This window comes from Melozone crissalis, unplaced genomic scaffold, assembly GCF_028551555.1.
Source record: "Melozone crissalis strain CALT ecotype California unplaced genomic scaffold, PUWL_Pcris_2 ptg000008l_1, whole genome shotgun sequence".
Lineage (NCBI taxonomy): Eukaryota > Metazoa > Chordata > Aves > Passeriformes > Passerellidae > Melozone > Melozone crissalis.
This window is the reverse complement of record NW_026535786.1, coordinates 19,026,516-19,054,408: the sequence shown is the minus strand read 5'-3', so window position 1 is coordinate 19,054,408 and position 27,893 is coordinate 19,026,516. Positions and strand designations below refer to the sequence as shown.

The 27,893-nt window shown below is 39.8% G+C and overlaps 1 protein-coding gene across 1 annotated transcript in view; it reads right to left on the bottom strand.

Moving 5' to 3' along the window:
* NME7 (NME/NM23 family member 7) overlaps nucleotides 1–27,893 on the bottom strand; it is an 88,860-nt gene that overhangs the window by 15,682 nt on the left and 45,285 nt on the right. Inside the window, exons 8-10 of the mRNA XM_054270002.1 lie at nucleotides 24,242–24,306; nucleotides 23,373–23,441; nucleotides 19,585–19,686 (exon numbers count right to left, since the gene is read on the bottom strand). Of these exons, the coding sequence (XP_054125977.1) occupies nucleotides 19,585–19,686; nucleotides 23,373–23,441; nucleotides 24,242–24,306 (236 nt within the window). The remainder of the gene's footprint in view (nucleotides 1–19,584; nucleotides 19,687–23,372; nucleotides 23,442–24,241; nucleotides 24,307–27,893) is intronic.

Below are 27,893 nucleotides of genomic sequence, written 5' to 3'. Positions count from 1 at the left end.
ATTCTGCATCCAGTTCTGGGGTCCCCAACGTAACAAGATCGTGGACCTGTTGAAGTGAGTCCAGAGGAGGGCCATGAATGAAGCACCTCTCCTGTGATGACAGGCTGAGAGAGCTGAGGTTGTTCAACCTGGGAAGTTTCCTAGAGAACATTAGAGCAGCCTTCTGCTACCTAAAGAATGCTATAGCAGAGCTGGAGAGTGACCTTACTAGGATAGGCAATGATAGGGCAAGGGTGAATGGCTTTAAACTGAAAGAGAGCAGGTTTAGAAAAATACTACAAAGAAATTCTTCACGTTGAGAGTGGCGAGACACCGGGACGAGTTGTACAGAGAAGCTGTGGATGCCCCACCCTTGGAGCTGTTCAAGGACAGGTTAAATGGGGCTCTGAGTAACCTGGTCTAGCGGAAGGTGTCTCTGGCTATGGCAAGAGGGTTTGGAACTACTTGATCCTGAAGATCCCTTCCAACCCAAACCATTTTATGATTCTATAAAAAGAGAAATTCCAACCTGTACTACACACATAGACAGCTGCTGAAAAAAACACAACCATGGCTAGGAATATCTGCATGAAACTGGGCCAAACAAGCCATGTTGGGTCACATATAGGACCCCTCTTATTGCAGAAACACCTTACTGGTACTTGCATTAACACAGTTAGCTTATGTTAAGACCTTTGCAGCTCTCAAGCACTGGATGTGCTGTCTGTGAGCAGACACAAATGTGCTGTCTTGCAGATTGGTTCCCTTAGCATGGAGCTACTTGATTCAGAATATGACATTTGTGAAATCCAGCTGCTGAAACTCCTCTCAGTCTTCTCCTTTGACACTGTGACTAGTGCCAACATCTGATCCCTTCTAAGGATCAGTCCAGAATCTACATCTTTCTTTGTTCTTTGAAATTAACATTTCAGTCCTCTTCTTCATTTACAATGCCAAATACCTCTTAGGCCTCTCAGAGGCCTTTCTACTACAGCAGATACTCAGGTCCTGAGATAACATTCCTCCCCTACATTTTTACTGTGGTATTTCCCTCATACCCCGGAGGACTGCCTTCATTGGCTCTCCCCTCCACCATACTCTTTCTTCCAAGCCACAAGGAAGTCCTGTTGTACTTCTCTGCACTATCACCTTGCACTGTTGTCTTTTGACCCCTTTCCTATGCTACCCACACCCTGGGCCTCTCTTCCCAACACCCTGGAGGCTCTTCTCCAAGATCTATCTCATGCAGAGTGAAATTAACCCAGTTTTCCCTCCTTAAAACCCTTTGGATGTTCTCCCACAAGTGCCTGTGAGGGGACGGGTGGATGACAAGCTCACACTACAGTTACTGAATAAAGAAAAGAACTCTTTCCTTGCCAACAAAGCCTTCATCAGCCCCTTTCTAAATAGGCACTGGGTACATCAGAGTGTAATAATTTTGGAAGTGGCCAGTGCAGTTTAACTGTGCCACTCCCAGGTGTTTGTTTCAGTGTCACCGCTGGAGGTTACTGTTCCCACAACGGAGTCGTCAAACGGGATTGTACAAGCACGTTCTAACTTTCAGTGTCAAATGGGTTCGAATTGACTTAATCAGTAGCTCTTAGCTGGCCTGGAAAACCTTGCACAGGTACAATTGAAAATCAGTCCCTCTTCTGGAATGGCAGTGAATGTTTTAAGCTAGTTCTAAAAGACCTCACAAAAAACACCCTCTGCCCACTTTCCAGCTTCCCCCATTGTTTATGTCTCATTACCAAACTAAGACAATTGGACTTTAGCTCAGCAAGTCCTATATATTTTCCTATCATAACAATTAACGATTATTATGGTCTGTTACCCACTTGGAAGACAATTAAACTGCTTTAATGCTTGGAGTGTGTATAACCCAAAACATGATATGAGGAGAAGTTTCAGTTCCTCATTGTTACTGTCTGTGCAGCACAGGTTATATAAGATCTTTTGATATGAATGTCAAGGACATTTGAATAAGACACACTCAACATCAAATGAATTTTGCTTAAGAGGAAAGTTCAGGAGTTCCGCTTTAAAAAAAAAAAGCCCCAAGGAGAAAAAACCGCTCTTCTAAATGGTCCTCATTAAAGGCTTGAGATAAGGAAATCTGCTGGAGAAACAAAAGTCACATGCCAGTTCACTACAACAATGTGACACTTTAATCAAGCCTTCCTTCAAGCAACTGTTGATTGCAGTAACAACTAGCTGTCAGGAAGCCAGCAATAGCACTGGAGCTTCCAATCATTTTAATGAAAGTTTGGGAATACTAGAAAAAATGATCATGGTTATGAAACCTTTGGAAACAATTTAGGGAGAGCTCAAGTCCAAAACGCTAATGCTTGGTATTATATTCTGTTTACTCCCTATCCATCAAAAACTCTTTTGCTAAAACTGTTCTGTCCTCCAACAGGTCCAGAAATGCTGTTTCTTATGAAAATTCCACAAGATTTTCCTTCGCTCATCTTCTTCATCAAACTGACTTTTTTTCTTCTCTTCTCTCTGTTTTTAAGAGCGGCTATGGTCTCTTAACTTACCATTTGTCATAAGCTGTCATTTCTACTTCACAACTTAAAGACATAAGACATCGTGTTTCTTCCTGTGGACTCACTCTTTCTTACTAACGTGGGCAAAAGCTCCTGCTGTTGCACTCTGCAATCTCCTGTTCTTCCTTCCATTTTTCAACGCAGGTTGTTACACATTCTAATGCCCTCCTGAAACTCTTGCACAAAGAGGGATGTATTCTGTTCTGTCTGGAATTGCACTGGGTCAGAACTGCTCAAAGGTAGGTCCTTCAGCACTTTACACTGTGCCTGTACACTTAAGACCTGATTAATAAGAATCTAAATAAACTTTTCTTGCCATTAGTTAACAAACAGCATGAAACTGTCTCTGCTTACATTTACACAGCCAAAATGTACAATAATTGTCAATTCCAAAGTTTTACTAGTCCACTGCTTTCTTACTGCACCATCGAGGAATCATGAAGAAACAAGGTCTCTGTAAATGATGGAGATACAAAGAGCTGTACAGCTCATATATTGGGTCCTTGTGTATGTATAGCTTGAAATCTTGGGAATGTTTCAGGGAAGAACAGAGTTCATTATGGAACTTATTGCTCATAGCAAGTATTAATTCACACTCTTCTGGTCCATGCCAGGAAGCTTACCAATAATTTTATTTATAGAGCCCCATCTGTCTTAAAAGGGAGATACAAACAATGGGCTTTGGGTTGGTTTCCCCATGCCCCACCATCCCCTTTTAAACCTTCTTCCTAAGCTTTTGGCTGAGTCTAGTTTCTAGGAGTATGTGTTCTCTGCAACGATTTTCAGATTTTTTTTGAAAGGAGTTGAGAGTGGGATGATGGAGGGGTTAAGAGCTGTTACAGCTCTGCCATATGCATGAGAGGAGACTGATGAGTGTGTGCTGGAGCTTTGTGTGCACGTGCAAACGGGGATGACACAAAACTGGGACCTCACACAAGAAGACACTGACACTGTTTTGTCTATGGCAAAACAAACCAGGGCTGCTGTACCAAAAGGCTTCAGCCTCTGGTCTTATTCAGCAAGTTATTTGATCACCCCTTACAGTTGGGCTTTGATCTACAAAAAACTCTTTGAAGATCCTTATTCTGTGTGAGATACAGATGCATATATTTCATGTTTCTCTTGATCACGTAACTGTGTCCAATGCAGCAATGCCTGCATGAAGTACTTAGCACATTTCTAAAATGTTTCTATTTCTACACAAGGGAAAGGAAACAAAAATGTTACCAATGCCAGTAATATGTCACAATCAAACTGAAAACATCATAAACATATTCATAAGCAAAGCTCATTAACTGCTTTTCCTACAAAAGGCTGCACTTTTTTCATGGGCTGGACGGAAGTTAAGTAGAATAGTAACATGTATATCAGCCAAAACTGCAGATTTCAAGAAAATTTAGTCAAAACTGCCGATTTCAAGAAAATCTGGCCAATTTTTTAAGCACTGTCCTGAATATTTAATTGGTTATCTAGAAAGGCCACTGAATGAATCAAAACTACACAAAGGAACCGTTACAGCCTAAGATTTTGTTCTTCTTAACATGAACTAGAATGAAGGAATTTTGAAAATTTACTGTCCCTCTTGAATGAAGCAGAATAAAAAAAGGAGTTAGATCAAATCTTCTCTAGCCACACCCTCTCTGCTCAGCAGGCAGGTTCCTTCTTTTAGTTTTGCTTTCAGATCAGCAGCATTCAGAGGACCTCTTGGGCTGTAACAGACTGCACACATCCCTCCACACTCTCAGAAACTGTCTTCCTATTCTAGCTGAGCTCCGGCTGTGCCCCTGCTCCCTGCTCTTCTTGGCATTCCTCATTCATGCCTTTCTAAAGGCTTTGCGTTGACTTGGTCTCCCCACCTCTGCCTTCCCCACCTTGCACTCACGAAGCTTCTTCCTTCTGCAGTTCTCCATGCTCTGCTGCTGTTAGCAATGAGATGGTCCCTCTCTCCCTTTGAGGGTGCCACCTAATCCAGAACGCAGAGCCAGCCTCAGGCAAACCTCAAGCACCTTTCTCCTCATAAGGATGAGCTATGCCCTTGTCAAGAGAACAGAACATACATGAACTGTGAACAAATAAAATTATGTAAATTCCACCATTCACCTTAGAATTTGTCTGGCTGACCTTCAGGCATTGGAAAGCCTACTGCCTCATCCAAGCAAGGCACCTGAGCTTCCTCTGTAGTGCATAAAAGTGATCTAAAACAACATTTGCAGCACAGCAATTATGGAATCTAAGGAAGGATAAGTGCTTCTCTCTCTTCACATCATCATAGTTCTTCAGGTGACTTTTATTTTCAGGGCATTTTAGCACCAGTCATATCAAACACTGATGGCTGCAGTAGGGAGCTGGACAAAATACTTGTTCCTACAAGCCATCAGCAAGAAGTAAAACAGTAGTACAACCTTTGTCATACAAGACAGGATAGGGGACAAGCACCTCTTGCAATGCTGATTGAAGCTACAAACTCTTTAACACTACTGTTACTGTGAGAACACCTTCAGATCAGTCCAAGAGATTCTTCACACAAGTTCTCATCCAAAGGCAAATGCTTAAGGGTCAAAATGAAACCTGTGGTCATAGGTGACCTTGTGCATGATACCAAAAGGGCTAGCTTGCCTTGGCTTGCTTCACATGTTTTCTTTGCAGCTCATACTCCCTCCAAACTCTAGCAAACCACTTGTGACCTGTGTGCTTCCTGATTTGTTAGCTCTGCCTTGGTTTATGTTGCTCAGTTTCATGCAATAGGCCACTCAGAAATCAACATCAGCTGCTGCAGAACACAATTTGCTACTCCTGCAGCAACTCAAGGTCCAGTTCATCACCCTAAACTAACCCTTCCGTCTCTATTACAGAGAAAAATTACATAAGATGGTGGTGCTGTTGCCACTGTAAAAACTTTAACTGGGGAAGAATCTTGCCTTGAAACCTGGGGTCTGCCTGTAGAAAGGTGCTTCAGAAAGCTTCTAAATACAAAACCAGGTCAGTGTTAAAGAGCATGCAAGAGGCTTCTTCAGCTTACATTTCACAAACCAAACCAGAACAGAAGTCACTTGTTGAGTGACATGTTTTCTCTTTGTGTTCCACATGAGCTGCAGCAATGTCATGTACAAATAGAGTCAGTATCAAAGGCGTTACACAGACTTCAAGGGGGTCAGTGTAACCTGAAAGTGCTTTTGTACTTTCCACATATCACCAAAAAAAAAAAAATCAAGCCAAAGTAACCTCCTTTAAACACACACACTAAACTCCCCTCACCTTTTAGTTTTTATCACAAGCCAAACTCAAGAACCTGGAAAAGCTGCAAAGTCTTTATAGTATTTAGCCTAACCATCTCTCCCCTTAGCACTGTGCACTTCACCTAGACTTCCAGCCTGTCTTCTCCCAGCTGATGGCAGAATAGATCACTTACTGTCCATTCTGACAAGGTTCTCATACTTTTAACTGAGCCAAGTCTGTGTGTCTGTAGTTCTCTACATGAAAAAAGGATGTCTGTAAAGGTTTGTTCAGCAAATGAATTGATCTGATCCAGGCAACAGAAGTCAAATTTTCAATTGCAAGGCCTATAGAAAGTGCACGTGAGGTGAAACTCCTTCCAAAATCAGTTTTGCAACAGTAGCAGCAACTTCTCAAACCATAGTTTATTTTATTATGTAAACTTACTCTTGTCTGACTTAAAAAAAAAAAAAAAAATCCGTCTACTTTTCTGTTTATTTTAAAGTCAGCCAACCTCCAAACTACCAGTCTGAAGCCCTGTGTCTTTCAAAAGTTTTGTTAACAGACCTAAAATTATATTCCACACTCCAGTGTTGGCAGTTTTCCGGAAGCTCCCAAGTCTGTCCAAGTTGTTACTCTGTCTCCTCCTCACCCTCCATCCCCTCAGGCACTTTGCTTCTCTCTGTTTCCCTCCCGCACCTTCCCACCATTCCTCCTCCCTGGCACCCCAAAGGTTCTGCACCAGCTCTCTGCAGGTTCTCTGCTGTGGGCAGCACACGTGGCACATTTGCCAGCCTAAGACACTATTTTCACTGATCTTGGTGCTTCTGGTTGGTGTTTAAGTGATTCTAATGATAAGTGTCCTGCTCAGAAAGTTTGTGTACCTGTCTGCCATTGCCAATGTGCTGAACTTGGGTAGCCACACACCTGAGTTAAGTGTAAATTAGAGTGGATGGTGAAACCTTGAAGATAATTGAGATAACAAATACAAGCTGGTCACAAAACAGGAACAAAGATAAAATATCCACCTTGTCCCATTATCTTGTCCCATTGTCTGGGTGCCATAAGGGATATTTATGTTACTTGACAAGCTGGAAAAAGAAAAAATTTAACAACTGAAAAGCAGCTAACCCCACAAGACATCAGAACATGCACTATAACTGTAAATATCATTACTAGATGTTTTAAGTTTGAAAGGTGAGATGATCCTACTGATGCTTTTCCAATGCCTTCCAAGGCACCCAGAATATCATCTATTTATTAATTCACCTGTAAAAGAAGGACAAAAACACACTAGGCTGCAAAAGATATTTCGAGATTTTATTAATTCAGATTAGCAAAATATGTGAAGGGCCTCCAGTAAAAGTCACTACGGGATTGCAAGACATTATTTTTCATCTGCAAGTATTTTGGCTGATTTTTCCCCAGTAAGAACAAGAATAATTACAAATCACCTTTTCCTCTGATTTTTTTTGAGATTAAATTCTACATTTGCAGAGCAGTCTAGGTATTGGAGCTTTACACTTTGCAAAGCAGAAAAAAATGCTCTGAAATTCTACTGAGACTTCCCAAGCTGAACCAATTTTGGACCATTCACTTCAACAGAAGATGGAGATGGCATGAAAGACAAAATTCACATGTCTGCTGCAAACCCCAGAGGTCATTTTCATTTGATTCTTAGCATCAAATGCGAGAGACCTTCCCCTTCCATTTTGTGCCCTAAAGGCTCTCCAGTGCAACCTTGGAGTCAGCAGTGCTGCCATCTTCCTACACAGTTGTGAGCAGCCCTGTTCTGATGGAAGGAATTACTCATTGTTTGTGTTACAACTGCTTTTTAAAAGCTCCTGCTCTTTCGGGACTAGCTGTATTAGCCAATGTGCCTATACATAATAACAGATGGTTCTTGGCCTGGAAATCTCAAAAGAAAACTTACAGGAAGAGACACAAAGAACAGAAAATAGCAGCATGGACCCCATTTTCTGGAGTGGGGAAACCAAGACAGTGAGACAGTAATTTTCCAGGGGCGCAAAAGAAATACGTAATTCACAAGAATGCAAGTTCAATGTCTAACTTTCAGCTTATATCTTTAAAATCTCAGATCAGTTCCTCAACTATTCTCTCTCCTTGATGTAATGCTTTGTAATTCCTGTGTAGCACTCTGATGATAAGCCACAGTCTGCAGAACTCAGACCATACCAGGTCACCTATGGGAACCTGAGAGCTGCCATGGGAATATGAAGAACTGCTGCTTACCCATCTTCCACCCTGGCCACATTCTAGTTCCTTGATTTGGGAAATCAATGGAAGCAGAGAAAGGAAAAACTTCTTATTAGAAGTATTGAAGGGAAGTCCCATTTGCACATCAGACACAGTCTATCATACTGTAAGTGAAAGAAGCTGATAAAAATTCAGCTCAGGTGGCCCTGCAGCAGAACAGAGAATGTCAACCTGAATCAAACAGACAAGCAAGTAGCATCCCAAATTATTCAGCAAGTTCTCAGAAATTGAATTAAGCATTTTATATCCAGCTTCTAAAATGCTTTTGCTTAGTTAACAGTATCCCCAGGCAATGAGACCAGTGATATATACTGAAAACTACTGCTGCAGTTTTTCTCACAACAATGCTAAGGCTGGCCGTCAGCAGTTGATGAGAGGAGGAAGAATAATAACAATAATAACAAGAACAATACCCATCATCATTGTAAATGTGAAACCAGACTACTGCTTTTTGTTACAGAAGAGAAGGCTTAGGCCACGGTATTTGTTTTCATCCACTTTGAAGCCTTCATTAATGTAGTTCAAACAGAAAATAACTGCAGATACAGAATCACAGAAAAAGCTGCCTTGGAAAGGAGCCACAAGGATTGTCAATCCAACTCCTGACCTGGCACAGGACACTCCAGCAGTCACACCATGTGTCTAAGACCATTGCCCAAATGCTTCTTGAACTCTGTCAAGCCTGGTGCTGTGACCACTTCCCCGGGGAGCCTGTTCCAGGGCCCAGCCACCCCTTGTATGAAGAACCTTTTTCTAATATCCACCCTAAATGTCCCCAGACACAGCTTCAGGCCATTCCCTCAAGTCCTGTCACTGGTCAGCACAGAGAAGAGATCAGTGCCTGCCCCTCCTCTCATCCTCACAAGGAAGCTGTAACTGCAGTGAGCTCTGTCCTCAGTCTGCTCTTCTCCATGCTGAACAGCCCAAGTGACTTCAGCTGCCCCTCATACAGCTTCCCCTTCTCCATCCTCATACCCTCCTTATGTTGTGACCAGAGCTACACACAATATTCCAGGTGAGGCTGCCCCAGCTCAGAGCAGAGCAGGACAATCCCCTCCCCTGCCTGGCTGTGATGCCCGACCTGATGCCCCCAGGACAGGGCTGGCCCTCCTGGCTCCAGGGCACTGCTGGCCGAGGTTTACCTTTCCATCAACCAGGACCCCCAGGTCCCTTTCCATGGCGCTGCTTTCCCCATTGCTTTCTCATTCTCAGTCTTTCTGTACATACCGGGTTGCCCCATTCCAGGTACAAAATCCAGCACCTTCCCTTGCTGAACTACATACAGTTGGTTATTGCCCAGCCTTCTCATTTATCAAGGTCTTTTTGTGAGGTCTCTGCCTTGGAGGGAGTCAACAGCTCCTCCCAGTTCAATATAATCTGCAGACTTGTTCAGTATTCCTTCCAGCCCTACATACAAGTAATTTATGCTCTGTTGAAGAGCAGAGGGCCAAGGATGAAGCCCTGCAGAACCTCACAAGTGACAGGTCACTAGTCTGATGTCACAACTGTAACCCTTTGTGCCCAACCTGTGAGCCAGCTGCTCACCCATCCCATGACGTGTTTATCCAGCTGTATGCTGGACACCTTGTCCAGAAGGATCCTGTGAGACACAGCGTTGAAAACTTTACCAAAATCCAGAAAGATTACACCAGCTGGCTTCCCTTGATCAACAGGGCGGGTCACCTTGTCATAAAAGGAAATCGGGTTCGATAAGCAGGACTTTACCCTCAGCAAAGTCATGCTGGCTGTGACCAATGATTGCATTGTCTTTCAGGTGTTTTTCAATACCTTCCACAATAATCTTCTCCATAACTCCGAATTCTCTCATTTGACAATTTATCATCAAGAGTATCTAAGATACACTGTGATCTGCAGCTCCCTTCTTGTTTGGCTGTTACTACTTCTACTACTGATAGTGTTGACCAAACAGAGCCTGAACAAGAAGTCCTCTGGGATAAGGAAAAGAGAAAAATAAGTAATGTACTTCTAGGAATTCACCATTCATAATCTGCTGACTGAAAAACACGAAACTTTCTGGGACAGTAACAGCCAACCTCAGGATACTCACAATCACAAAATCATCATGGTTGTGATGCCTTGAGAGGCTACCTAGAACAGAGGCTAGACAGTGCTAAAGGAATAAAGTATATATTTATTAAAAAGGCCTTCAAAGAATACACCTTGGGCATTACAAGAGCCTGGCTAAGGTTACACCCAAAATGGATGACGGGTCACACATTTCCACACTTTTGTAAATTTTGGCCCATTACATATTGAGGTTAATTGTCCCATAACAGCTTCAGGTTATGAAGCCCCATCCTCCCAGTTTGCTCTCCACAATTCGCAGTTGTTTATAATTTTGAGCCTGAAGCTGTAACAGTGTCCTTGGTTCTCGGGCTGGAAAAAGATTGTTTTGTCTAACTAAACTGAGGAGAACTTGATAACACTTCATATTAAGTTCAGAGTTATATACTAATGCAGTACAGAATCTGGAAAACATGAAAGCTAAAACTTAAGGCGTCAGTTGTGTGGAAAAGTTAACTGTTCTACTGCCCTTTTTCAACATGGCTATAACTTTCTCTATTGTACAATTTCATCAAGCAGCCTTCTGTGTTGACTCTTGCTAACTGCCATCTACAGAGCTTTAGAAAAAGCACTTGCTGTTCTACCACATTCTACCTTTATTATTTTCTTAATTTTTAAAAAATGAAATATCACTCATATTACCTCATAATGTGAAGTATTTGCAACAGCACAACATAACCAATATGTTCCAACTAGAGGCTGGGACGAATTCTAGTAAAGGACAAGTCTATCTACAGTCAACAAAAACCTGAGGCACGCATGTAAGCAAATGCTCTTAATCTATTCAAATCAGAGATTCTACAAACACACAAGGTCACCGTGACCAGAGTGCTATGAAACTAAAGGGGAAAATAGTTGTTTAATGCGGTAATAGTATAATTTTTTTCCCAGACAGAATGACCTCAGAACTTGCCATATCTTTTGAAAACATTCCTTCCTTTTTGCAAGGAAAAACTGAAGATATAAGCTGGTTTATTTTCCTGAATATTCATTTTCTGGTATTTTATGTATCAAAAACATTGCTGTCCAAGGTAAAAGAGTGATTTGTAGTCTGCTGTAACCAAACAGAACACAATGGAAGCAAAGAAAAACAACCACGAATTTAACCCAGAACCATCATATTCTCAAAAAGGCTCTTACCTTGCCTTTATGGACTGACTATATTAATTAATCTATTCTTAGGAACCTCTGCAACTACAGCAGAACCTTAAATAGAACAGTGTAAAGGAAAATGAAGGGAGAAAAAATACTAAAAAAATGAAAAGAAAGGGAGACAGACATCCTCTGACTGCAGGAGGACACTACAATCTAAAAGTTCTGATGATGAGCTACTTGTATTACCGACAAAGACTTTTCATAAGGGGGGATATACTCTTATTTTTAAACAGTATTAAAACCCTCCCACAGGCCAGGTAAATCACATTGTAATCCAGTGCAGCTGTGAGAAACAAGTCCTGGAGAGAACCCTGCAGACTACCTTTGATCAACCTACCAGTGCAGGATTACATTGTATATTTGTCTATACTAGGCTGGTATCACATAATCAGTGGCTATGTTAGAAGCCTACCTCTTTCTCTACATTAGCGGGAACCAAAACTTTTCCCTTTAATCCATCTAAGATACCTAAGCAGAGATACAACAAAGATATGATATATTGATTTTGTATTATTTAGACACAAACCAAGCAAATGCTGAAAGAAACTAGGCAAGCACTTCTAAAACTTTGTGTGGTCACTTTTAAAATAAAATATGAGCCATCAGTATGAGATACTAAATCAGTAACACCACGCTGAAGCATGGCATTTATTCAAAGCTTGGAGAGAACATTATCAGGAAGATCCAATGCAAACAGGGTGTGGAAGCATTCATTTTGCAGAACAAGACCTGCAGATGGATAGTTATTACCAAAACTCTGCGCAATCAGAAAAACTCCACTTCCTCAAGGCAGAATAGACAAATTTATGTAGCTTACAGCATTTATAAGGATCTTGTGTTCATCACAGCTGCTTAAAATAACCAATTCTTTAATAACACACACCTACTTCTTTGATTTGTGCTCAGTCTGAGTGCAAAGGGAGCCTTTATGATTTCTAAGCCAGTCTTTCAGTCTTCATTCCCACCTACGTACAGATGCAATTAGTCTTTGTAATTTCAGATCAGATTACATGTCCTTCTGCGTCTGCAGAGCTGATCAGTACCAAGGTCTTGACCAAAAAAAATGAGTTTTCTTAAAAAGTAAATATTCTAGGTGCAGCTTAAACCCTTACCAAAATGGCTGGTCCTGTGACACTTTTGGGGAAAGGCCCAAACATCCAGCTCCAGGACATCCTGGCACATTAGCCATTCTGGAGAGTAACTAGGAGATCTCCATGGTAGTTCAGCAAGTCAAGGAAGATCAGTAACCAATGCTGTAAATGCTCTGTGGCACAGATCTGCTTTCCTTCAATCTCTGGGCTCATGTTAAGTTTCACTCCTATTGCTAAAAGAGGGCAAGTTATTCCAGCCTGGAACCTCTACCTGGAGGTGAGAGGTACCCCGAAAGAAACATTTCCAAGCCAGAGATAGATTGACGTAAGGGAAAGACAGAAATGCAGATTGGAACACTGAAGCTCATGCTACTTTCTAGAAGGACATACAGAATCTTTGACAAAATATTGTAACTTCCTGCAAATGTCCAGAAATCAGTTTAAAACATGTCTTGTCATCAGAGGATACTAAAATATCATAATGTCAGGTAGTAGAAGAAACTCCAAAAAAAAACCCCTAGTACATAGGTTAGAGGGGTTTTGGCAGTCAACTAATTATAAAAAAAGGCATTGCAGCAACTGGAAATGAGATGCAAATATACTCTCAGCCCTCTCCCAGAGGGCACAAACACCTTCTCTCCAGAGAAAAGCAGCAGACTCTCCAGTATCATGCCTCTATGGTGGCAGTGGCCCTGGTAATAGACAGTGCACTATCTTGTATTAACTATTTTAGCAGATTACTCGAATTTGGGACCACTGAACTCAAGTCCAGTGAGCTCACATCCAGGATGTGTTTAGGCAGCAACAGTTGCATTGATAACACGTTCAAGTTCAGTAGCTCTGGAGCCACAGACAAGGAGTGGCAGATAAAAGCGTTTTTTTCCCAACTGTAACTTTGCCAACATGCCTCAATCATACTGGATTTAAAGTACAGTTAGGTCTTGAGGGCTCTGTCAATATTTAGTCTCCTGATGGAGACTGTCAGTCACCACTAATAACAGCAAATTTCAATCTAGCCATCAAGAATCAAAGTGAGCCTACAAGCTCCAGCTCCACATGACACTGAACAGCCATCATATGACAGCAACCTTGTGGCAACAACAAGCCACATCTAAAGCAAACCACTTGCAAGTAAAGGGCTCCTCCACTACTAATGCTCTGATTTTTGTTCTAATCTTTGCACAAAGACATACTGCCCTGGGGCTGAAATCCCTCTTGCCATCAAACGCCTGCCCATCACCTGCAAAGAGCGGCTTGGAGGAGACAGTCGGCAAGAAACACAGCTCTAAGCTGGTCACTTCAAAACTGTGAGCAGATCATCCATGCCACTACAAAGGACATGTGGTCATGTGATCAAAGCAAATAGGGCAGCAGGGGTAGGGTGGGTATCAAGGCCTGCCAGACATCTGCAGTACATATTCAGAAGCAAAAAAGACATCAGGAGAACTTACTATGATCACTGAATTCATGCCTGTAAAAATTACTTATTGGATTCTTGACTCTCAGCTGCTCCCAGGGCTACACAGAGCTTTGAGAGGAAGAACAAATAATTATGGGTTTTGTTCCTGGGGCAGCCAGTGCAGACTCCATGCATTTTAAACCAGGGAAAGCAATTCACTGCCACGGGTGCAGTGTTTGGCATCCACAGACACAGGCTTGTTTCTGGCAAGAAACTGTAATACTGCTGGAGGTAAATTTCAAATCATACACCAATATACGGACAGTCTAAAACAGTGGTGACAACGCCTAGTTGCAGTCACATTACAGCTATGGGTCATTAGAGCACAGCTATCTCAGCACTTCCTTTCTTCTAGGTCCCCTGCCTGTGCACAAACAGGGGACATGGAAAAAGGCAGGAGAAGTCCTGAACTTGCAGATACCTTGGGCTTTAGGAATCAGAAGTGCCAGCTCAGAAAAAGGGGGCTGCACTAGAGGGAAGAATGCACCTCTGCAGACAAAAACTACCCTCCCAACTAAAAGCCTTAGCTCTGTCTAGAACACTTTTTCATTAGACCTGTAGAAATTAATGTAGAAATTAAAAACTGAAAGGACAGAGTCAGATGATTGACCCTAAATAACATCTAAGCAATTCAATCATGTCTTTCCTATTGCTGGCTTAAACAGCAGGGTATTGTAACTGGTATTGATTGGTCTGTTTACTACTCAAGCTAGTAACAGTCTGCATCTGAATGAAAGTTTTTATTTTTATTACAGGACTCAGACTATCTGAGCAGATAATCAATTACATTAAAATCTTCTTCAATAAAGAGTTAGATTAAGACAATCTTATTTCTCCTGAAAGACATTATGTACTTCATTGTCAACACTCTCATCAGGGCTCACTAGGCTATAGGGAGAATCCACACTGAAATAGCTATGGAGGTATTAACAGAAAACAAGTACTTGGAAGCTCAAAAATAGCCTTTATAATCTTTTACATCTTCCACTGAACTATTCTTTATATGATGCACTATGAAAATGTTGTGCTGATAATATAGCTCTAGGAATGAACATGAACATTGCAGGCCTCACATATACCTGTTTTCCACTGCTAGAGATTCACAGGAGGTCTATATAAACAAAAATCTTACAGCAACAGTGCTCTTTGGCTCATAGCTATCCCTGTTTAACTGATGTGATTAACTGAGGCAGAAAGATATTGAACTTTTTGTCCAAGGTCACACAGTGAGGTCAGGAATGGAGCTAAAGCAGACTCCAGCTCTTTCAGTTCACTGCTTTGTTTTAAACCATCTAATCTCCCTTTCAGCTCTTTCATGCAAAAGTACAAATGACTTGATACACTGTTACACTTAGAGGTGCAAAGCCCCAATGTAAAAAGAATGCAGGTTAGGATTTAAAGCAAGCGTATGAAAATGCCCTTTCAGTCCACAGGATGCAGAAATATTGCAGCACACCCCATCACTTTTAATAGTATCTCACAACAGAAGGGACTTGAGTCATGTTTAGTGTACTGCCAATTCCAAGTAAAAGCTCTTAGGAATACTAAAATTTATGCAGTCAGCCAGGAACATGTAGCTGATGTAGACTCTTGGAATAATGTATTATAACCAACTTTTTAATTTGCATATGAACAAAGTTAAAAAAAAAAAAACCAAAAAAAAACCCACCTTAATTTCTACAGCATTTTTCAAGTGTTTTATGAATACTAAGTAATCATCCTGACAACTCCATGACAAAATGGTACCAAGCAGTTATTTCAATATAGAAGCTGCAAAAAGATGTGAAAACTAAAGCTGTAGCTTCAGACCTAAGTAATAACAAAAAGCCTCTAACTGCTCCAGAGGCCCAAAATATACAAACATTAGTGAAATGAAATATCAATGCCAGCAAACTCAAGTGGTGACAGGATTCCCTGGCCACCTTCCCCTTGTTCCAAGGTTTTCCATTACAGACTTTACAACCCGGTCCATGTTAAAGCAAGCCAAATCAATGCACAATAGGTTGCTTTCTTTTTCTTCCTTACTGACCTTAAAACAGCTTTTTTCATAATGCACACTGTGCTGCATTTACCCCTACCCCACCAAGCATTTTCATTTCTTTACAATGAAGGAGAAACACAACTTCATTTCTGTCAGACTTTGGTCCAGTTAGTAACTTTTACCTCCAAGCAATAGTGTGTACTGAAAGTTGAAAAGACACGTGTTCTGTAAGAATCAGATCTAATTAACTTTTAAAGTCCTCTTCCTAGTTTTCTAGAACAGCTACCTCTTTGTCATAGGTGAAATTTAAAAATTTTTTTCCTTTCAATTTTTTTTCCTTTCTTTTCAACTGCACCAATAGAAACACAGTGAAATAACATCCAGCAAAAAATGTGTAATTTAAGAACCTGCATAGCAAGATTTGATAGTGTATTTTAAAAAAGGGTTTAAGTGATCCAGACACACCATGAAAATCAGTGGGACCTGAAGTCATTTCATAAACCCCATTCTTATTTGTAATTTAAATATCTGGATGTCAGCATTTCAAAACAAAGTTTTGTGTGCATAGCAGTCTGAGGATGCCTCCCCTCCTGAAAAGCTGCAGTCTTGTGTGACATTCAGATACCTTTTTAAACAGTTCTTATTAACATTGCAAATAAACATTTTCAAGATGGGCTTCAGTATGACTGCTGGCCTTTTACAGGGGTATTGCAAAAATAAGTAAAGAGTAAACAGCTGTTTATTATAGCAGATATGGAGAGAACCTTCCACTTCCAAGGCCCACATATTAGCCACAGAGGCAAACCAGGACAGAGAGGAAGAGGCACAGAGGGACACCAAGAGCAAGGCATAGAAGGAGCCTGAGACCTGACTACAGAATGCAACTGGAAGACAAGAACAAGCATCACAACTGGACTACAGAAAGGCCTGAGGTGTGACCACCAATGGCACAAAAGAATGAGCTGTGATTAAAGAGGCTGACAGCACACCAAGAGTACAGTGAGCCAGGCAGACACTCAGCAGAAAAGTGCCAGCATACCAGAAGGATGCAAGGAGCAAGCAGGATCTGCAGAAAGGCATATATCCTACTGCATGTACTATCTACTGGGAACAAGTGTTCCACAAGCCGGAAATCTGCCACACTGAACCCTTCAATCAGACCACAGTAATTTTGGGAGTGAGTATGTTCAGCACAGTTCTTTCCAGAGAAGTACCTTTATTCCATCACCTGCTTTCCAGGTCCGATAGAGTCCTCACACATGACTACCAAGAGCCTCAAACCAGTTTTTTTGTTTAGTTGTCTTCCCTACTACCACAGAGGAGGTTTTAATAAATTATTTATAAGGTGGCTTATAATGAAGGGTATTTTTGGCAGAGAGCTTTACTGACCTGCAGTGCTAACAAACTATTATCTGCTTATAGAAAATAGCCCAGAGTTCCAGTTCATTTTTAGCATTATACACTTGTTATAAATTGTTATCTTAATAAAGTCTAATCCTCAAAATAGAAGAATTCTAATTCTTTCTTAAAATATATACATCTTGTAAAACCAAGAACAAACTGAAAGGGCTGTTAACATTCACACCCGGTTCAGATATCTGATGTGCCACAAAGTAATTATTACATTTGTTACGTATTTAAGACATAATTAACAGAACAGGTGATTGGCAAAGATTCATTATATAAGTCAAATTCCTACGACCTTCAGTCACTTCAAACAGCACTTTGCCTTGAAAGCAATGACAGTGATTTCAGTGGCAGATAAGGTACTCTGTAACAGGAGCAAAAGTGACCCAAATGAGTCCATTTTTGTAGTGAACTTGGTCTTCTCCTGTGTTTTTGAACAGACTGCACACACATCTATCATATGTAAAAAGACAAGCTATAAAGAGATCCAGATCTCTTAATGATAATGCACTATTTTCATGACACTTAGATGTTCCTTAACCACTAGAACATCAATCAAGTCCAAATTATCTTCATGGTCTGCATATAACCTCTTTTAGTAATGAAACTGCTGTTATGGTTTCTGCTACTCCTATTTTAGACAAATATTGTAACCACAAAGCGCAGGTGTGAGCTTCTCTGGCAATCCCAGTTGGGAATGACAAAAGCCAAGATACCTTAGCCCCTTTATCCTCGGGGACAAGCTACAAACACTGTCTGAAGAGACAGATTAACTTCAGGCAATGATTAGTCTTGAGAGCATCTGCAGTTACTATACATAGGCTTTATGTGCTTGGTGAATCAATTAATTTGCAATTTAGACAGAAAACAGTGCACAGAAATAAAACACAGTTGCCTGTCTTCCAAACATACCATTAGTGGAACTGCTCTGAAGTCAGTGTCCAAAACTTACAGCCTGTGCTTCCACTAGAAGCAGGCAGGTACTCATTTTCACTTCACAAGTCAGACATTAAACCATTACCAGGGAAACACAAACAGCGTCACTAGATCACTGAGGAGCAAGAGATCTGGGAGACAGGAAATTAGTTCCCTCCTCTGTGGTTTTCTTCTGTTACCCAGAAAACCCATCAGTTTATACATCCCTCAGTCCCACAGCTCATCGATAGCTGCTTACACACATTGTATATTTATTACAGTTTTTCATGTGAGTAAGGAAAACCAATGAAATTCCCCTTATATAGAAACAATTGTCTTTCATAAATAAAAGCCACTGTGATATTTGCAAGCATACGTTGATTTTAATTTATCAGGTATTAAACAAGCAGACACATGAAAAGGATGTAATAGGCCCAAATAAAATGACTGTATAACTGAATGTTTTAAAGACCAGTAACCTAAACACGGAATTTCAAACAAAACTGAAACCACTGTTTGTGTACATTACTACTGATATACCATCCTACAGTTAAAACTAAGTCAGATAAATGGCTTATGCTCTGTTTACCAGATGCTAACCCAGTAGGGAAATACTTGAATGTTACCAAACAGAAAAGGCAATAAAAGTTTGGATAATGCCTTTAACCTGTGCTTTCTATAATGAAAACTCTGTATCTGAAGAAAAACATCCTGAATAACTTGTTCTCCCCTTGAAACATTCATTTGTGTGATTATTTTCCAAGAAGATTGGTGACTTGCCTCAAGTCTGCCACTAAAACATTAAATAATAACAGGAAAAACATACAAGCCCTGGCCTCACTGCCTCCATTGCGCCTTTCACCTCATTCTTCTTGTGTGTAGAGCAGCTGTTTAACAGAAATCTGCAAACTTTTTGAGACAGTACTTACACCTGTCTTCAAACTGTACACAGTATTACACATATGTAATTATACACCTCAAGAAATGAAAAACAAAAGCTAGAAGCAAACAGGTATGAGAACTTTGACACACTTTTTTGTTTGCTTCCTTCTAAAAATCAAAGGAACCTATTTTTCTTTCAGTTTCATCCTAGGAGAATGCCACAGACTGAAGTGAATTAACATGCGATCACACTAGCATCCACAAGAAATAACTTCATTCCAGGGCTCTGAAGTTTTGCATTCTTATATTTGTGAATTCTTGAACAGAGATTTTTGCCTAGATAGCTTTCCTTTCACATAAATGTCATCACAGTATTTTATAATCTGGTTTAGGTAAGATCAGAAGGGTTGCTAAAGGATTTGCAAATTAGTCCACCAAGGTCAGTGTTTGACCTCTTATAATAAGGTAATTCTGACATATTTCTAATGAATGCCGCAGGCATGTGGCAGCTATACCACACTTTGACATTTTAATTCACTATGCACATCAATTTTTTATGCTTTATTTATCCCTCAAGAAAGTACTTACAGGGTCAGAAGGACCACAGAAGTCTCTGAACACTTTTGAAGGATCTAATTGTCTAATCTCCATTGCTATGCAAGGACCTGAACACAACTCTGAAACCATCTCCTGGAAGAGAAAGAAGACAGAAAAAAAGTTGAACTCTTTGGGTTTCAGCAAAGGATGCATTTCTCCCCAAAACAAGCCCCAAACTTACAGGACACGAACAATTAAGAAACATGCATTTAGGAAAGCGAGGACACTCAACAGATACCATTAGTACTCACCACAAAAGAAATGTTTTCCATTTTGCTACTTGGTTTAGAAGGTGAAAATTGAGAAAAATTGGATATTCAGCTTCAACAGGATTCTGAATAGCATAAAACTGCATCCACAATACTTTAAATTCTTTTGTAGGTACATCCTTATTGATCTGGACCTAGACTCCAAGGCAGTATCTCGTAACTTGTCAAACTAGACTGAATCACTGGAATGTACTTTGCTGGGTTTTAAACCTGGAAAATCACGCTATGTTCAGCCAGTTCCACAGGCAGCAATGTACTTTGCAGTGTTCCCTACCAGAAGCACAGTACACAGCCTATCTGTTATTAAACATACACTCCTTTGATGGCGTTAAGTCATTAAAATGTCTCCTGGGCTTTTGGTTCTCTCTGTCTTTTCCTCACAGATTACTGGAGAAGCTGAAACACACAAGCCAACAGTATCTGTCCCTGTGGCACAACCTGTCAGGGAAAGGGTCTGGCAACATTCTTGTGATGTACTAATACCAGGATCTCAGTAACAGTGAAATCATCTGTTTCCCCAGAGTCTCCAGGAGAGTAAAGAGACATTGTGAGTTCTGTGTGGGTGATGAAGATGGGTCTTAGCTTTCATAAGCTTAAAATAACCCTGGGCATTAGTGCCATTTTGGAGTTTGTTAATTAGAGGTATGGGTTTCACAAGCAGAAAGAATCTATTTTGATGTTCTAGTCTGACTTCCTTTTTTAAATCATGGCCTTATAATAATTGCATAGTTGTCTAGAAATCTGGACAGACAAGTTTTAAACAAATCAAGACAATTAAAGGAATCAAAACCAATGAGGAAAGACAAAAGGGCAAAACATGCACAGAAAGCAAGGGAGGATAGGTAAGGACTAACAAGGTTCTGCAATCATGCCCACCAGCCACAGGCAGATCAAAGATGAACCACGGCAAAGCATACAGAGTGGATGAAAGAGCAGAAGGAAAACAACAACTAAGTCCTTCTCTTCCTTCTATGAATTCTGACAGAAAAGAAATACACAATGACTATGAGTAAAGCAGCACTGTTGCAAAAGCTACTATCCTCATACTGGATTCCATACTGAGAACATGTGCCTAAGCTCCCCTCTCTGAATTTTATCCAGTGCCTCTATCATCAACCAGATCCTAGGAAATTTAGGTAGAAGTATTCCTTAAGGACATGGAAGGAGTGCAGACTAGCTTCATGCTCTACAACGTAAATAAATATTTTAATTCCAAAAACTGTTTTATCACCAACAGATCCTCTGTTCAAAACAGGTCAAAGAGGCACGTATTTCATTCTGTTAAGAAACAGTAAACAGTTCCTCCCTCTTTTATTGTTTCTGTCTCAGCACAAAGATCCCAGCAGCAACAGTGAACAACATGACCAAAGTGACTCCTGACTCCTTCGTTGCTGCACAGAGCTGAGACCTGAAGACCAGATGCCACCAGGTACAGCACAGAGGCAGGTGCTTCTGTGTCAGACAAGCCTGCTCTACTTACACAGCCTCATCAAGTCCAGAGCTGAGTCTAACTAGCAGACAACATTTGTCTGGTGAGGCACCTATTACAGCTACATCAAATTTTCTCTGGCAAATAGTTTATTCATCAAATAGCATGGTTTGTGGTCAGCCAGGACCATTCCTGGAGGTGGATCAAGTTCAAAGATTTTCGATTAACAAAGTGGATTCTGAGCTGAAATAATCTCACTTCTTTTTCCCCATTTTCTATTCTGGCTAGAGTAGGAAATAAAAGCAAAACAGCACAAAAACTAAGCAACAGTATGTAAAATCCCATGTAGGAGATGCTCACAAAGCTAAAATTTTGGGCAATTGTACAGCTTTCTCTTTTCACAGAATACTTTAAATACAATGTCAAACCTTTATCTGACTGACAAGAAATAACCAGAAGAAATGGAACTATGGTTTTTTAAAAGGATTTCTGGATGCTAGTATCTTTTCTGCTGAGTTATTCTGGAATGATAAATAAAATTTAGATCAAAACAGATGGTTCTGAGTCACATATAGAAGTGGTCATATTCTTTCTCCAATATCCTATTTTGTAACACACTTTCCTATTTGGACTGTACTGCAATATCCATTGCTGTTCCCATGTGTGCCTTCTCCAGAACCTTTTACCATCATGATTAGCTTTTCTATGTTTTTCTACTTTTCAGATATTGAATGCATGAAAATATGAATTTGATTTTCTTTTCAACTGAGTCAATCCAGCACATATAACCTGCAGGATGGAGCACCAGAGTCTCACTTTTCTTGACATCACCTACAATGCATTTTATTTATTGACTTACCTTGTTTAAGTGTCACCTCCCCTCTGAGTAACTCTTCAATTTAATTATATAACTAAAATTTGCAACTTGTTAGAGGGTTAGAGATTGTGCAGCCCAAGAGCTGCAGAAAATGGCAGAGAATTTCCCATTTTGTTCAAAGCAGAGACTTTTGCAGCACTACAGGACTCCTCAGACCCTGAAATACTGGTCAGATACTTCAGTTTTTAAATTCTGCCACATACCCACAAGTATGCCTGTCCAATCTCCCTTTGGTACTTGTCAAAAATTATGTTCAGAGGACACTTTATGAGTATTCCCCAATCTGAGAGTGAATTAACAGCACTCCTAACCCATTTAAAGACAAATCTACAAACCTTGTTGAAATAAGATAGACTGAACAATCATAAAGGAGGAAAAAAATAATAAAAATTTCATTTTCAGAGTAATATTAGTAAATATGTAGAAAGCTTACAATAATGTAACCATTTAAAAATTAAGGATAATTTGCAACATAATAGCATGGCAGTGAAGCTAAACTCATTACTATGAGTAAATTACACAGTAAAGTAAAAATTACTATGAGTAAAATGAACCAAAATCCTCTGAGAGAAGGTGATCCAGAAATACAAGCTCATCTTCCTGTATTCCCATTGTTCTATCTGCAGTCAGGAAGTTTTACATGACAGTACAAGAAATCATAACACTGTAGAGAGTCTCAGATGGCCACTGGGATTACAGCATATCTCAAACTTCTTAAATTTTCTGAATATTTATGAAAGTCAGATTGACTTATATATAAGTCAAATGACTTATATATGACAAATAAACCAAAGAATAGTTCAAGATGCCATTAGGATAGCCTCCAACACAGCAGCCTCATTGTAAATAAAATGATAAATATGTATTTTGGTCCAAGCCACTCTTACAATATCCAATCAAATAAAGATGCAGGTGTGAAGGAGTCTCATAGTTCAACATCAATAAAATAACTTTTCTGGGGGAAGCTGGGGACATGACTCTGTTGTATTTTACAAATTCCTCAGCTGAGCAATTTTCATTAAAGGCTGTCTTAGATTATGACATATATAACACAATTCTCACAATGAAATAATTTATTTGAGAACAGACTAGAACTGCTCAACAGAAGAAACCACATCACAATCCCAAGCAATAAGAAATGTGGTCATTTCCTCACCTGAGCATATTTTATTTTTAAACAGATTCTTGTTAAACTTAGGCTTACCAGGTATTCGGGGACAACGCCTTTGTAAATCTCATAAAATTCTTCCACATTTGGACGCTCCATGTTGACCTAAAAAACCAAAATGTTAGCCAGTCTATATTAAACAACAACAGGAATACATAGACAGCCATTCCTAACCAGCAAACATTCAGAATCCTCTAACTTTTACTAGGTAAAAGGAATGGCTTTACTACTGTAATATGAAGCATGTCAGCAACTTAGTGATAGCACAGGCAACACAGCACACAGCACCTTTTCTACATCAGATACAAGTAGACCATGTAGCGTTGGCTGATCCCACCAAGAAAGGCACTATTCTTCATTTGTGATAGGGATTTGAGTGATAGGAGAATGTCAGGTCTTGAGACTTTCACCACAACTGAAGTGCAGGACTCTTAGGAACAATCTCTGTGTCAAATCCCTTTAACTGCTGAGGTATTCAGGGTGTCAAAACCCCTAAAGTACCTTTAAAAGCATTCCCCATAATTCATACTAAATATATATTTTTTAAAAAAATAAGGAAGGATATTAAAAATAGTTTAATTAATCTTAGCTAGTACATTTTGTAAAGATATCTCAAATTGCTCTGGAAGAGACAGATATAATTACCTCCCCTGCTAACTCTGGGGAAACTCAGATACAGGGAAGTGAAGCGTCTTGGCTCAAGGTCACCAAGCAAACAGAAACAGATTATCTGATCAGTCAGATACTAAAACACAAATATCACCAGGACAATGCTGATTCCAAAACACTGCTACAGCCTGCACAAGAGTTTTATACTGCAGGAAGACACCTGTGCACCGCTATGACATGCATACAGCACTACTCCAACTTCTGTTTATCATAAAAACAAACAAAAGGAAACCTACCATCTGCAAAGCTGAGATCTCAAATCCTTCCTTGAGGATGGCTTTTATAATCTTTCCAGAAAGCCCTGAAGAAACATGGAAAATACAGCATTCAATGTCAAAAAGCAGATTTTACAACTGAAAGGTATTATGCCAATATACTGCTTATTCTCAAACTGAAAAAACAGTGTTTGTGTAATGCTTGAGAGGAAGCAGAGAACAGGGCTGAGTTCACACACTCTATGTTCTATATGAGCTTACACATTGATGGTTTCAAATAATTAAACTCCCTGCAGCTGCTGAAAATAATTTCTACCAAAAAAGGTAATTAGCGAAGCCTTGCTTTTCTCAGATCAACTGCAAAACACCCAGTTGCTGCAAGACCAAGATTTATATTTTTAATGAAGACCCACTGGCAATACTGATGCTAATCAGTCATCAATTCAGAGCACCAGCTGTCTTTTTCTTTTTACAGGTCCTACTTTAAGCCAGCAACAATGCAGGATGATAACAAATGTTGCCAATAAACTAGCACAGGAGTTAATGTCTTCTACGGGAAAATCACATTAGTGCAAAGTAACCTATTCCTTCAAAGTTTACAGCTCACAAATATGCTATTGCTGATGATACTGCTTGCTTTTTCTCTCCAGAACACATCCTCAAAGACTGACTGATATTGTAAAACAAAACATGGAACTTCAGAAAACAAGAACCACTGATTTTCCACTGAATGTATTTTTTAGATTTGCCCGTGCTTATAAGATCAGGCAATTTTGGAGATTATGGATTATGTCAGCCAAGCACAGTACTCTGTGTGAGTGAATTTCACAGAATCATTGTTTTTTTATAGAACACAAATGGCTGTCCTCTAGTACAATTTGTGAGAAACTACAAATTTCTGTACATTTATCTAGAAAAGAGTTAATCACAGAAGAATACCCTGTAATGAATTATTACAGCAGATGTGACTCCTGGTCATCAGATCCTTTTATTAAGTAGTCTTTAAATTTCGGGATATTTAGCACTGCACAAATTTAGGAGATGAGAATAAAACAAAGCTAGTATGGAAGATATAGCATGCTTGAGATACAGCCTACCTGTGGCATAGGACTGGGGAGCTTCCTACCACATTAAAAAGTCAGTGGAAGCTCTGAGTAAATGACACTGAGGGTTGAAAGGCTTTCAAAATTGTATTTAAAAATGAAAACGAAAAAAAAAACAAGCATGTCTCTGAAGTATTTGCTACCATATTTTCATACTAAGTTTGTGTAGAAAAGCTTTCCCTCTACAAAACACTTCTTCCAACTACTGAGGGGAATATCTGAGATTTCAGTGCATACTCAGTCCATGCAGCTCTTTGTGTTTATAGAACATAGAAACAAGCAGAGGCAAATACAATTCCTGTCCCACTATACTGTTCCACCATGTTTTGGTGAAAGTTCACTTCTGTGAACCCAGAGGAAAAAAAGTACCCATTTTTTAAGATTAAAAAAAAAAAAAAAAAAAATTGCAACAGCAAAATGAAGGGTCTTGGACACGTTTGCCCGGGAAATATAAGACCACACTAGAGAAAGAACCCAGAGCTCTGATTTCTTTTTGTCCACTCTGCTGGAAAGGCTGAGCAGCTCAGATGCTTCCACACAGATTCCACTGAGGCAGTGAGCCTTCAGTCTTGTTTTCAGAGATAAATGGGCAGTTTGTAAAGAGATCAAGTGACTGGCTGGGAATCATTCAAGAAATGAATAAATAAATTGAATAAATAAATGAATTTAACTAATTAACTAATTAAATATGTGACACAGCATAAACATTTCCTCATTCTCAAACTTCAAAGACAACACTCTGGTCAACTGCTTCACCAGAAACCAGCAAAGATGAAGACAAGGCACTGGCAGATAAATGGTCACTCTAACTTGCAGGGAAAAAGCTATTAGAAACATAAGAGACAGCTGCTTTGCCTGACAGATATCCATTTTACACTTAGTCAGTCAAGAACGGGCAACTTGCATAGGCACTCTAAGCCAGCAAGCATCTAATCAAAATACATCAACTTACAGGGTATTATGGAGATCTGCTTTTTACAGAACTTTTGTCTTCAGCAGTTTTACAACCTACAAATAAAATCCATGTATAAGAGAAGAAAAGGGGGACTCTATTCAGCTTTCTGGACTGTCTACTGAAGTCACTAAGACCTATATCTTGTGTAGAGAGGAGATAGTGTCCTTTAACAATAGAAATGAAAGTAGGAAGGTATTTTGCATAAAGGTCATTAATACGAGGTTTCTTTAATAATTGTGATAAATCTATCAAGATTTTCCTCTCTATTGTATTTCTGAGTTCACTCTCACTCATCAGAGCAGCAGAGCACTTTGTTGCTCCAGACAGATTGCTCATGTCTTCAACATCCAAAAGGCTTAACCAAAGGACTTATTGTCACCATTCAGACAGATAGACACCTCACCCACAAAATTAAAAGTGCCTTGAGGAGTAAAGGCCATGAGATTTCATTTATGTTTGCAAAGCAGGATGTTAGCTCCACTTCCAGGATGTGGGAATTGAGGCAGTGGAGCGTAAGCAAGTTGCCAGTGACAGCGCAGATCCACAGATCCAGTGACTTGCTCTGCCTTGTCCCAGTTTAGGCAATCCACGTATCATTTCTCCTAGGGACACTTTCCTTTCAAATTCTACCTGAACCAAAATAGAAACAAAAAGCACAAAGGCAATTCCCAAGCAATAGAAGAATGCAAGCTCAAGGCTCAGCCTGGGATCTGTCTGAGGCTTTCAGCTAGTTGCATGATTGAACTGGGACATATCCTCTTATTTGGGGGCAGATAAGGCTCAGGAAAATATGAGCTAATTAGAGTGCCATTTCAGCAGCTTTTCAGTTCTTTTCAACTTTAAAATCCAAATCTGTAGTGAAAAAACAACTTTCTAAGGACCCTTCAAAAAGGGTCAGTGGATGTTTAAAATGTGATTACAGTAAGAACACAAATCAAAGCCACAGATTAGGCATCAGTTATGATAAATTTTCAGTCACAAAGCATAAGAGAATCCCAAGCATTACTAAATACAACTGAGGGAATTTAACACTAATCCAAGAAAAAAGAGGGAAAGAAAGGGAGCTCAGGCACACATTTTTTGTCTTCTGGGCAGCATTATATTACTACACACCTAGTACAGGATATAACAGTTTTCCAATATAAACAGAAATAATTTTCCAATATATTTTAATCAGGTAAAATTATAAAGTACCAAGACTTCATCAGTTACATTAATATTATACAACTTGGTTGCTTTACAACATACAGTATTTGAAAATTGTTCTTCATTAAGAAACAGAAAGTAGCAGGGAAGACATCAGACTGAAAAATATTACCACTGTTTGCAGAATTATGCATTGGGATAAAATAAAACAGTTTAATGCAAGTCACTTTAATCAATGAGCCACAGCAGCTGTGCTACTGGGGACCTTTCAGTCCCAGTGCACTATGAACCACTAGGAATAGGAATGTTACATTCTCTTCCCTAGAAGAGAATTCTCATTCCCAGCTCTAGGAATAGGAATGCTACATTCTCTTCCCTTTCTTCTTGACCTGTTTCCTAATTTAACCATTCCTCTGACAAAAGCTCATTAGGCAAGATAGCAGACTGCTTTCAAATCAAGGCAAGAACT